The sequence below is a fragment of the Bicyclus anynana genome, chromosome 15 (assembly GCF_947172395.1).
Source record: "Bicyclus anynana chromosome 15, ilBicAnyn1.1, whole genome shotgun sequence".
Lineage (NCBI taxonomy): Eukaryota > Metazoa > Arthropoda > Insecta > Lepidoptera > Nymphalidae > Bicyclus > Bicyclus anynana.
This window is the reverse complement of record NC_069097.1, coordinates 694,107-707,045: the sequence shown is the minus strand read 5'-3', so window position 1 is coordinate 707,045 and position 12,939 is coordinate 694,107. Positions and strand designations below refer to the sequence as shown.

Here is a 12,939-nt window from a genome sequence, read left to right as displayed (position 1 = left end):
AATGCGATTATAAAAGCTGTCTCTATAGAATCGATGTGAAATAGTTGTAATCGTGTTCGTCGTTAAAAGAGCTCCGTAAAAATACCTTTTTATGTAATTGAATAGTGTAAAAAACGGACAAAAACTTCAAGTTTAAAGATTTATACCAAATCTAAGCTCGTTTTCCTCAGTAAATGACAGACAAATTTGTTGGTGACTATGAGTGCGATACAGGTCCTTCTATAATTGGTCTGAGATAGATACCTAATATCTGTGAAAGCATAATATCTGTGGAAGCATGCCATGGCAACATAGAAGAACGTGAAATCTTTATGAAGCAGCGCCATCTACATCCTAGATTTAAGATTCCAGGATAGTAAATTCAATTACATATGATGTGTATGTATTATAATCTTTTTAGAGATTTAAACCGTGTAAGTACGGTAAAAAATCCGAATAAAAAGAATTATTTGTCCTTTTAATTTAATAGGAAGAATGTGTTTGTATACAAGAAGCAAAGGGATTATTAAAGAAAGACAGTAAGTATACATTAATTTCAAAGATCTTCCACATAGTAATTTTGCCTAGTGGTGCATAACAAAGATATGATCTAATAATCGTGAGTTCGTGCTCGGAGATAACAATAGAAAACTTTTGTCTTTTTTTTTTGTTTTTCTCTTTCCTCTTCTCTCTCCTTTACAAAAAATATGCATTATTATTTTTATAACATAATGGATACTATACTAAAAATACAGTTAGTTACTAGATGGCGCTATCACAGGCGTTGCGAAAAAAGTTAGAGCAACCTATCAATTTCCATTACACTGTAATCTTTGTGTGGAAGCATTAGTGTTCTGTGCACAAAAGTCAAATCAATTTTGTTTATATTAATTCGGCCTTGGATTAAAAAAAAAGTGCATATATTTATATAATCACTAGCGTATGCACGTAAATGCCGTACGCGGCCTTGCGAGTGCGACTCATCATTCCACATGGTCTTTATTTGCCTTCATTGATCTTCATCATCTGTGGTCTTAGAACAACTTCATTATTAATTCATTTCATTTGACACTTGTCATCAGTGTTGCCAGAAGGTTACTTTTGTAACCTTTTAGGTGATTTTTTGACTGCATTGGTAACTTTTAGGTTACATTAATAAAAAGGTTACTTTTACGTGATATTTAGGATTTTTTTAAATTTACTTACAATTTCGTATATCTAAAACAGAACGGTCGTTAAATCAAGAAATGCGGACAAATGCTCAAGAAATCATCGATGTTTCTGTGTCAATCTCACTATAAATGAAGACGTTACAATTGACGTTGCGAAATAAGTAAGTTGCAATTTGCAGTCACATTGAATTTCTTAAAAAAACCAAGTATGAATTTAAGAAATTAACGTCAATTTTTTTTAATTCTTGCTCTTTATTTGTATTTTTCTTATTCCATGAGGAATTACTTAAGATGATTCTATTTACGAGTAAAATGTCCTTCAGTTTATAGTAATTTAGTACTTGGCTAATATTCGTAACAGACAGTTAATAAACAAAAAAACAAAATTATTTTAGCCCCCAGAGGCTGAAATGGTGGTTTAGCCATGCTGTGGAACGCAAAAAGCAAGAGTAATTAGTGAAAAGGTTACTTTTTACACAAAAAGGTTACTTTTTTAATATTTCGGGTAACTTTTCACAAGACCCAACTGGCAACACTGCTTGTCATTTGTGATTTTCGTTTCGACATTAATCTGTGATTTGTCGTCTGTGGTTTTTGTAAATAATGTATTATTTTCACAGAAGTTTTTTATTTTATGTTTATTAAATTAAATTAGAACCAACTCTTATCAATCAATATTTTTAATAAAATGATCAAGTCAACTGGTTTAGGCTCCAATCGCCCACTGTCCGGGCAACTGTATAAATACACGAACGTCGTGAAAGGCTGGCAGCAGAGGTGGTTTGCAGTGGATCCAGAGACTGGGGTTTTGTCGTATTATTTATTTGATGGACCCGGCGATACCGTGCAGCCTGGACAACCGGCGAGGGGAGAGGTAACAAATCCTACTAATCTAAAATACTAGTATTCGCGAAAGTTTGTATGAATGTATGTTTGTTTTTGTTACTCTTTAACGCCGCTACTACTGAACCGATTTAAAATTAAAAATTTAAAATGAAATAGAAAACATGGCTACTTTTTATCCCGGAAAAATATATCGTTCACGAGGGATTTGTGAAAAATATTTCACGCGAACGAAGTCGCGGGCGTCCGCTAGTTTGTATATGTTCAATGATAATAGGCAATACTAGGCATAAAAATAGAAATTGTAAAGTAGGAATGCAAACTAAGAGAGAAGCAACACGATGCAGTGCGGCGTCCCACATAGAAATGTCAATGATATGCCATACGTGCGTTCCGTCGCCACGCTGTAGGTACACATTCTGCATTCTGCTGCCGTACGGAGCTACACAGTGTGGCTTCACTCTAAACTCTAAATCCACAGATTTAGATAATAAGGTGTGTCTATTCAATTATCAGCTTGAAATATGTTTACAGCTATCTTCATTAACTAGTTTGAATAGTAGAAAAAAATTAAAAATATAAAATATATATAGTAGGAAAAATGTGTTTAATAAAGTTGTATGATATTTTAGGCACACCTAGCAGCGGCGGTGATATGCCCCAGTGACGAAGACTCACGCACGTTCACCATCAACTGCGCCTCTGGTGACATGCTGAAGCTGAGGGCCACAGATGCCAGAGCTCGGCAGGAGTGGGTCAACGGCCTCAGGGCCATTGCAGAAATTCATACTAAGGTTTATTATCTTATTGGTGGAAGCACTGCAGTTTCACCCACCTAGCTCTTGTTCTTGTGTGAATACTCACTGATAATGTAACTTTTCATGGGCAAAGAGTTTTCAAAATTGGTTTATTAACTTGATTTTGTACATATAATATACAAATAGATGCCCATTTATATGCATGAAAACCCTGAACCACAATATTCTTTATTAAGCTATACTAGTAAACCACTCCACTTGAGTCTGAGTTGAGAGAATAGATTTCTGCTGAAAACTTCAATAAAATTGGTTGTGTAGGTTAAAGATGTGTATTAACAGTGGAAGCCATTTATTTGTTTTATAAGTGTAGTAACAAGTGTATTTGTTGTATTGTGTATTATCAACTTGTATAAAACAATGTATGAAAAATAATTTAAATAGTTTAAAAAACTAAAAAAAACAAATATTAGATTTAAGTCACGTCACTATTTTTTTCATATTCCTGACAGCAAACCCTTTTATTTGATATCCATATCATGGGGGTGGATTTCAAACAGCCAGTCCGCCATATTTGATTTGTAATGACTTTTCTTAGCTAGTCATGTATTGTCATCAGAACTCATAGATAGAGTGCAAAATTTCATCCTAATTGAAGACCGGGAATTTCTTACATACATAGTTACAAGTAAAGCTAACATAAAGCGTGTAATAAATATGCACTGTCACAATGTGCAGGCGATGGGCGCCAATCCTCCGCTGCAGCCGCGTGAGCAGCTCGCAGTCCACGACGCTATGGCGTCCGCGCGACAGCAGCTCCAAGCCACAGAGCTCAGGTACTACAGGACAGTATTCATTGTGATTTTGTATGAACAAGCTCATGATTAAGTACCAAACCAAAATTAGACAAACATTAACTTGTTGAATAGAATTAAAGAAAAGAAAAACCTTTCAATTTAAACCTACTCTGACTGACTGTATGCATTATGCAACAGTCATTATATATGAAAGAAAAATGGAGTCTTAAGGAAAAAAGTTTATCTTGAAAAATGAAGTTTAGAAATAAATTTGATTTTGATTGAATTAATTATTATTGCATAAGAAGTGCAAAAAAACAATCCTTGTAACATATGACATTGTACTTCAATTAAAGAAAGATAGCAAGATGCAAAAAAAAGAAGATGTACCTTTAAATTAAGTCATTAATTATAATTTTTTTATTGACAGTGATGCAGCACTAGCGAGGTGCATTGAATCTTCAGACTCACCGTTTCCACACACAGACCCAGATTTACTGCTTTTGAAAGTAGGTAGAACCTCTCTATTTCAATTTAATTTTATATAATTACTAGCGGATGCCCGCGACTTCGTCCGCGTGAAACTCGATGTAAACTTTCAACTACCGCTACCCTACCCCTACCCTACCCCTACCCGTACCCTACCCCTACCCTACCCTACCCCTACCCTACTCCTACCCTACCCTACCCCAACCCTACCCCTACCCTACCCTACCACTACCCTACCCCTACCCCGTTTTCTAATTATTATTAATATGAACTTTATACAATAACAATAAAGCTCAAATTGACTACGTTTTAGTTACAAATCATTTGTATGGGAAAAAGAAAAGGGCTATGTTAGGGTTTTTGGCAAAAAATTAAAGTTTATAATTAACAAATAAAAAATAGGGGTTGATCGTAGAGGGGTGAAAAATTGAAAGTATTATGAGATTTTTTATTGTAAGTCATCAAAAAATAAAAAAAAATTTTACCAAAAAAAATTATAGTTTTTAATTAACAAATAAAATATAAGGGTTGATCGTAGAGGGGTGAAAATTTAGGGTTGTATGTATTTTTGTATGCTGTGTCATAAAAAAATAAAAACAAAAAATTTTGCCTAAAAATAAAAAAAAAAATTTAGGGGTGGACTACCCTTAACATTTAGGGGGATGAAAAATAGATGTTGGCCGATTCTCCACCCTGGCCGACAATCACGCTAAGGATCACAAAAATCGGTCGAGCCGTTTCGGAGGAGTTCAAGTTCGAACACCGCGACACGAGAATTTTATATATTAGATTTGTATAATAATTTGTCGGTAATCTGATGTTTTATACATATAATAAGATAAACAAAAAACTCTACATATACACAGTAATACTTAAGGAATGCAAGAAAATAGTAATCAGTTATTAAATATTTATCGTCACTCAATTATGAAGAAGTAGAATCTTTATTAAAACTTATATCCTTAGAAACACCCACACACGCGCGCGCGCACACACGCACACATACACACACGTGCAAAACGAACTATTATCAATTAATTTAGCTATAGAAGAGCGGAGCCTTCTAATACATAGAGCTAGTTTTCACTACTCTTAAAACAAGGTCCCAAACTCAAATGTATTTATGTAATTTTAGAAATATTTAGTTTTTCACAAACCTTGCAATGACCATGGATTTTTCCAGGGTAAAAACACAGAATAAAGAACATCCAGAATGATTCTTTACAAGCAGCGTGGTGGACCCGGTAAAACCCAAAAATTTTTTTTTTTGATGCGCAGGCGACGTCAGCGGCCAGCATGCAGTGCCTGCTGCAGTGCCTCGGGCTGCTCATGCGGCAGCAGCAGTGCGCCGCACTGGGGGGCAAGCCGCCGCGCGACCACTAGCGGGCAACCCGCCGCGCGACCACGAGCGGGCAAGCGGAGACCACCACCAAGTGCATGTGAGATGTGAATGTGACACCAGTCGGATTATTATGTACTCGGTGCACGATTCAAAACTACATCGTTTTTCATCGATTTTTTAACTGACCACAAAAAAGGAGGAAGTTTTTTAATTTAATTGTTGTGTTTGTTCCCGGATAATCGTTTTACCTATCGTCTAACATGGTTTGTTAAGTAAATAACATAATAATCGTCATTTTACGTATGTAGTGGTAGTAGTAAATAGTAACGTTATTTCATCCACATAATGTAAATTAACGAAATTTCGTTGAAATAGTCATGTTGGATGATCGTAAAAAACAAATGTGCCACACGCGACAAAAGTAATCCTTGTTTAGCTCTCCCTTAATGTTCGTTCGCCTCACCCGATCACAGTTTTCGTAACGCATTCAGTAATTAATCCTCAATTCAACTTCAAGTCACTTTGATATTTCGTTGAAATTACCATGTTACCCGTTCCCAAAAACGAAAAATTAATGAAAAACGATGTAATCACGTTTTGAATTGTACACCAATATACGGTAAATAACCCGGTTGAGTTTAGATTATAAGTATTGTGTTAGAGCTGTGCTCCTCACTTGTTGCTCGGGTGACTCTGAGTATTCTGAACTAAAGGCTAGGGTTCACGATATCACCTGATGGGAGACAAATATTGTAGCGGCGGAAAATGATTTTTATTCATTTTGAATTGTCTAATTAGATACATTCTCAAATTGTGTTCCTCATATTATAAAAAAAAGATGTGGGCGGAACAGCCAAGCCAAGGATGTCTCCTCTAAGACTCGGACCTTGGCTTAAAAAGCCATTCTGGAAGGATGTTTTGGCCTAAGGCCAGATATCGGGGACCTAGTCTTCGCCGGCGAAGACGTCACGAGATAATTATTAGTATGAGATCCGACATAATAAATATAAACCCTTATCTGTTATTAATTAATTGGGTTAATAAATGATAGAAAATATTCAGATTGACACATTGCATATAGGTTGCCTATTTTAATGGCGGCCGGATAGTATTAAATGATTTTTTTTTAGATTTATTTAACTTCCTCCCTCATTGGTTAATTTAAAAAAGTCATACCTACACTAGTTAATAGAAATATACCCAAAAGAATTTAAAAAGTAAAAGTTGCCTGCTTTCACACTGCTACTATGATTTCGTAGATTTTGTATGAAAAATGTGTTTGGCCGCAATTTAACTGGGCAACCTATTATCACTATGAACATTATCTATCATTTATTTCATAGCACTAATGAATGACAGCTGAGGGTATATATATATTTGTAATGACGGATCTTAGACAATACTTTGTTGATGCATCCTAGGCCTTTGAGGTTTTGATTTTATTGTATTGTAAATATGCTTTTATTTATATACCAATTCAGAGATAGACCATGACCAATACATTTGCACAGCAAACATCATTAATGTGTGAACCCCATGGTTGATTGATGCTCATGTAAGATGCAATTACATTTCATTTATTTCTATGAATATGAAATTATAATAAACATTAAATCTAACGACGGTACGTATAAATAGGTGTGCGATATAGTAATCATTACTTATTATTATTTTAGTAGAGCAGAGCTTTAAAAAAAAATTATGTTATAAAAATATTTTGTTGTAAAAAAATATGATACATAGTAAAAAATAATTTTGAAATGAATTTTTATTTATTTAACTGAACTAGCCTATTTATATTAAGCATAGTTGTAAGTTGTAAATTAAAGAAAATTAATAAACTGCGTCTTTTCAATAAAACAAAAAGCGCTAAAAACAGATTATGAGGTAATTTGTTTTCGTTTACATTGCGTAATCCTCTTTAGCTGGTAGACAGAGGTTAGAATTATAGACAGAAAAATCCATCGCACTCTCTCAATTTAATTGCGGATCTTAGACCACTACGGACTTTGATAACGAATTTTAAATCACCATTTTAACAGCGCCATCTGTTGGTCTACTTGAATATAAAAACTAGTTTTTTATTTATATAAAATTAAAATAATTTATAAAAGTATATACGACCTCGTTGCGTTTTATTTGCAATAAAATATTATTATTGACGTATGTCAGTTAGTTTTATAATAAATTTAAACAAGCCCAGTTTTAATAATATTTTTTATTTTTTGAATTGAATACAAAAATGTGCGATCAGGAATTTAGAACACTGCGTATTGATCCGCGGTATCCATTTCAAAATCAAACAAAGTGAGTGTCAGGGTAAACTTAATTTTTATTTTTCTTTGTGCAGTCGTGTAAAAATTATATTGATTAAAAATGATGTAGATACCTTGTTTTATTACCAGATTTGGAGGTACCTTTATAATATAGATTCATTTATACATTGAGGTTGAATACGTCTCTTTTGCCTTTAGTGATACTCACGCAAGCGATTGATTTCCTACCCTGATGCCTAAGATTCATTACGAACCTCTATAGGAGAAAATATTTTCCATTATGTACAATTTGTTTAGCTATGCCTACCCTTGTTAAAAGCCTTTTTGCACGCCATTGAGTATGGAGTATACGGTACGGTATACGAGGTTGAACCACAATCAACTTTACTTAAACTGGTGATTCTTCTGTTGTGCTAACAAATATCGTACATCGTCAGAGCGTGCTACGACAACTACTGCGACTTCTACCGCTGCACGCGCCTGCTGGGTGAGGTGGACGACTGCAGCATCTTCAAGCGCTACTTCCAGACCATCTGCCCCAACTTCTGGATCGAGCACTGGGACGAGTTGCGGGAGAAGGGCGCCTTCCCTGGACCCATTTAGTCTGTTGTGATGTTCGAAATACATTAAACTGCATTACCTAATTCATGAATGTTAGTCCTTTTCACTCGATTACCGGAGGAAGGTTAACATGTTGATGTTCCGAGGAGTGTCGTCACTAGCTTTAATTACGTGTAAAGCAAATGTTGGCAGGGTTTGCGAAATGCTGTGGGCCCACGACTCGAAGAGAACCCTCCAACCTGATTAAAAATAAGTTAATTACCTACTTAATACAGGGCTAGACCACCTTAAGGCCTAGTTCGGTAACTATTTTTTGGCGGTAAATCCAAAAATTTTTCGTACTCGGGTAAAATACTAAAGTAGTCCGAACTAGTCCTTAACGCATATTACCCACTGCTGCTGCATTGTGGGTTTAAATGTCTTGTCACCTACTCGTCAATGAAAATATTCCTACAGTAATTAAGCCAAATAATATTCATTCCCGTAGGTAGGTAAGGTACTCACGGCAATAGGCATGACGTCTGTTAGGTATACATACATGTATATCTCTCTAAATGCTATACCTATGGATTAAATAATCAATAGATAACAGAAGATATGTGAATGTCCTATTAGAACGTTGTAGATAAACTATTTCATTATCTTTTTCCAGCATTATCAACGTATATTTTCATCATAGAAATCGAAACAGTCCGCAAGTACCTACTGTAGCGGACAGTTTCGATTTTTTTTTTTTTGATGAGAAATATATTTTGTACTGATTAATTAGGTTGCCTAGTTCATTTGGTAGTGATTACCTATAACGATAAACATCTTTCGCAGTTGGGAGTGACTAGTTTAATTTAAAAAAAGGTTTCATGTTCATCAATTTAGGAATTTATTGAATCTAATATATAAAAAAAACAAAGATTTGGCCCTGTGGATAGGTTTAAAAGTCGGAAAAGTAGCATAGAAACAAGTCGGGCATATTAGTCTGAATACTTTCTCAGTTTAACACAGGTTAAGACCTCAGTCGAGTTACTATCTGCCTATTAATTAATTTAGTGCCACAACTAGTCTCTCCATAGTAGTTTCCAAATTTTGCGCTATTTATTGACTAGTTTGAACAAGTAGAAAAAATAAATAAACTGAAAATAAAAGCACCACAAAAACAACAGCTGGCAACGGTTAAATCATTTACTCTATATCACGCAACCTAACGGAAATTAATAAACATAAATTAATGTAGCCCTAAGTACAGCGCGGCCGCTTAGATGCGTCCAGCGAAAGTGCCTTCTCCGCGCTGCGTGTCCCACTTCTCGACCCACTCATTTGGGCACAGCGATGTGAAGGCCCGCTTGAAGTACTGGCATGGCTCGTACTTCTCGCCGCGGACCTTCTGGCAGCGGTGGAAGTCCAGGTAACTTTGATAGCAGTGCCTGGAATCATAGAAATACCATTTGAACACGTCTGTATTGACTCTTTGAGGAATATTTACATATCGCATAAGCGACAAGTGTGCCACAAACGCAAGATAGAAAACATTTGAGTAAGGCTGCCTGTCCACCAAAGCAGAGTAAGGGAGCGTAGTGTAGAATCAGGCTAATGCGGAGCAGATTTGAGTACTGTGTTTGTCCACTGGAGCGGAGTTGCAGACTATGTTCAATAAATAAATGTTAAAATTAATTTATTTAACCCAGCTCCACTTACCGGTTTTATATAAATTTTTAAATTAGCTCTTAAGTCCCTGTCCACTTAAGAGTGGAGATTTTGTTCAATCCTATTGGACTGGCAACCTAACAGTGTATTCTGAGGATTTCGAATACAGTGTATTCTGAACCATCAAAAAATTATATTATTAAAATTGTAACAACAATTGAATGTTTTGATTTGTCCAATTTCTTAATTTGAATTTACAGAGATTTGAAAAATTTGTGAATTAACAATGACATTTCTGAAAAGTTTTATTGAATGTACTTACAAATATCTCTTTTTTAATTATGAAACTATCCATTGCATACAGAATTTGTAGACTCTGCTCTGCTGTGCTGTGTAAATAAAATAAATTGTGTTACCTGGTCTGGTTCGTGTTAGGGAACCGTGGGTCAAAGGGTGCGGTTTTGATGTCGGCTACAGATTTGATCATTTCTGGCATTTTACTGCAACCAAAGAACACAAATCAGTCATCCTTATAACTTCTTTATTGCCTTTCATTTGTTAATGCAATGAATGAGTGAGTCAACAGAAATAAAATAGGATACATATTACACATGACAATACAAAAATAACAGTCAAAACTGCTAAATGCAGAATACAATCTTATGATAATGGCTATTTGACGAGCGGCCTAGTCTTCCTTTCTTCTTCGCAAGACGTTTCTCTGTATTTTTTCACTTCTTGCATGTAGAGAGACCATGCATCTTTGGGAGTGTTGTCCACTGTTTGTTCATCAATTGCCTTGGCCTTCTTCACCATACCAGTCTTAAGAACCCTCCCTCCTCGCCTTTTACCAATGAAAGGTAACACTGGCTTTTTAATTACAGGTTTTGCTTGACTTTCTTCCACTTTCTTAGTCTGCTCCTGCATTTTCTTGAACATTTCCAGAAAACTTCCATCATTTTTTATAGGTATTGGGCCAGGTTTCAATTTTGATGATGAAGGAGCATGCAGAATATCAGGCTGTTGGAGCAGCTCATCAAAATTTGGTCCCACCACCTCAGGGGGATCACCATACTCAATATCCACAGCGTTACTAGTTTCAACAGCCCCAGGGGGAGGTTTCATCTCCTTGGGTGGAGTTTTTGGCTTTTCAGCTTCTTGTCTACTTTTATGCATTTTCCAAAATCTTTTTCTGTCGGCCACAGTGAACTGTCCTCGACATTCCTCTTCACTGGGCGTGCCACTGCGGCTTTTGGAGCTGTGTGACCGCGATCGTGACCTTGACGCTTTAGGGCTTCTCGATCGCCTCACGGACCGGCGTCGAGAGCTGGACCTTCTCTTGCTGGGCGATCGTCCCTTTGATCGACTTTTACTTCGAGATTCGTTTTCAGAGCCTGATTTGCGCCTGGCGCGACGTTTAGAGCGCGAGCTCGCCGAAGAGGCAGACGACGAGCTGGAAGACATAGATCTCTTGCGGCGCGACTTTGGGCTCCGCGACACTTTACGTTTTATCTTCGGCGTCAGTGATCTGGAGGATGAGCGACTACGAGCATAGCACCTCGGAGGTGTAACAGAGCTATCTCTAGGTTTCCTCGGTGGCGTGCCAGACTTTAGATCTTTGTAATTCTTTTTCCTCTGTGGAGATCTCTCTGATCTTTTGTAAACAACAGGAGGAGTGACAGATTTGTCAGATCTCTTCCGATTTTTTGTTGAATCAACTGCATCTTTCCGAGGTGGAGTGAAAACATCTCGTTCTCTCTTATCTCTCGAGTACGAGTCAGACTTTACTTTACTTTTGAGATCCTTGTCATGTCTGTATTTTACAGCAGGACTTCGCACTCTATCTTCGTTATTGGATCTGGATGATCTACTTTTTATTGGTGGAGTCTGAGAATGGTGAGTCCTACCAGCTCCTGTTTTATTGTATGACCTTTCAGATGAACCAGACGACGTCCTACGTTCCTTTTTTATTTTCTTAGGGGATCTGGAATATGATCTGGACTTATAGCTGGAGCGTTCGCTGGAAGAATATTTAGAATATTTGCGTTTAGAGGCACTCCGGGACCTGCGCCACCGACTGTCTTCATAGCTGGCATCTCTTTTTTTAGAATATTCACGCTTTCTGTCGTATGGGGAAGCACTTCTCGACTTTGACCTGTAAGAGCGATGACGGTCATAGTCGCGTGAAGCATGCGGGGAGCGCGACCCTTCGGCCGGTCGGGCGTAGTCGTAGGCTTCGGGCGCGGCCGGCGGGTAGGCGGCGGCTGCGCTGTCGTAGTAGCCCGCGTCGGAGCGCTGGTAGTAGCTGGAGTCGTAGTTATAACTGTACGAGGAGGCGCCGTAGCCCTGGTAGTCGTACTGCTGCGGGTAGTGGCTGTAGCTCACCCCGGTCCAGGGGTCGGTGGTGGGCGCGGGCGGCGCAGGGGGAGCGGGCGCCGGCGCGTAGTCCGCCTCGGCGCCCGGCGGCCCGCCGTCCCAGGCGCCCTCGCCGCGGTAAGAGGACATACTTATACGAGCCTCTTCGCATAACCTGCGGCAGTTTGTAGGTATGCACACACCTACAAACAGAACAACTTTTCGGTGTAGACAGCAATTCAATCTTCGCCTTTCGAGATATTGCTCGCACGCTTATTGAAGTGTCGTTGTAAATAATTTCGTGACGAGGAACAACAAATTACGTAATACGAGGCCTAGGATGCTCAGATTGTATCTTTTAACATGGCATGCGTAACAAACAAATGTAGACAAAACTATAAATGCAAAATACCTTTTCACTCATGCTCACCTTTTTGTTCTCCCAAATTAATTTCCTTCCAATTTATCGAATAGAAAATGGCAGCGAACACATAGGCTTCCCAAAAATTAATAATAGACAATATAGAACAGATAATTATCAGTTAAAGATTTTCTAGAATCTATTGTAAAGTGCAGTCTTTTTCTTGTCTTTGGAATTAGCATGTTTTTTAGAATTTTAACAGAAATTGGGAAATTCTCGTTATCTCGCTAATATTGTACAAATCTATGGCATAATTCTTGATTTTTTTTTCTGTAAATTCATTTTTGTGATTTATATTGTCTGTGGTATTG

General features: G+C 37.3%; 2 protein-coding genes across 4 annotated transcripts; one reads left to right on the top strand and one right to left on the bottom strand.

Moving 5' to 3' along the window:
* The first annotated feature begins 1,712 nt into the window (after nt 1-1,712).
* Nucleotides 1,713-8,299, top strand: LOC112043423 (oxysterol-binding protein-related protein 11). 2 transcript variants are annotated; one of them, XR_008251500.1, is made up of 6 exons: nt 1,713-2,025; nt 2,627-2,788; nt 3,488-3,585; nt 3,977-4,055; nt 5,314-5,474; nt 8,091-8,299. XR_008251500.1 is itself a non-coding variant. In XM_052885861.1 (5 exons), the coding sequence occupies exons 1-5, from the start codon at nt 1,840-1,842 to the stop codon at nt 5,416-5,418; spliced, it is 630 nt and encodes a 209-aa protein (XP_052741821.1). In that variant the 5' UTR covers nt 1,713-1,839; the 3' UTR covers nt 5,419-8,299. The 2 variants fall into 2 exon arrangements, 1 of the variants encoding a protein (XP_052741821.1); XM_052885861.1 differs by having other exon boundaries at nt 5,314-8,299.
* A 1,077-nt stretch (nt 8,300-9,376) lies between these two features.
* On the bottom strand, nt 9,377-12,875 carry LOC112043424 (cytochrome c oxidase subunit 6B1). Of its 2 annotated transcripts, XM_024078830.2 has the most exons (3): nt 12,638-12,792; nt 10,269-10,352; nt 9,377-9,632 (listed from the first exon to the last, which is right to left on the bottom strand). In XM_024078830.2, exons 2-3 carry the CDS (start codon nt 10,346-10,348, stop codon nt 9,464-9,466), a joined length of 249 nt encoding a protein of 82 aa, XP_023934598.1. In that variant the 5' UTR covers nt 10,349-10,352; nt 12,638-12,792; the 3' UTR covers nt 9,377-9,463. The 2 variants fall into 2 exon arrangements, with proteins under 2 accessions (XP_023934598.1, XP_052741815.1); XM_052885855.1 differs by lacking the exons at nt 9,377-9,632; nt 10,269-10,352 and adding an exon at nt 10,377-12,410 and having other exon boundaries at nt 12,638-12,875.
* Between the last annotated feature and the right edge of the window lie 64 nt (nt 12,876-12,939).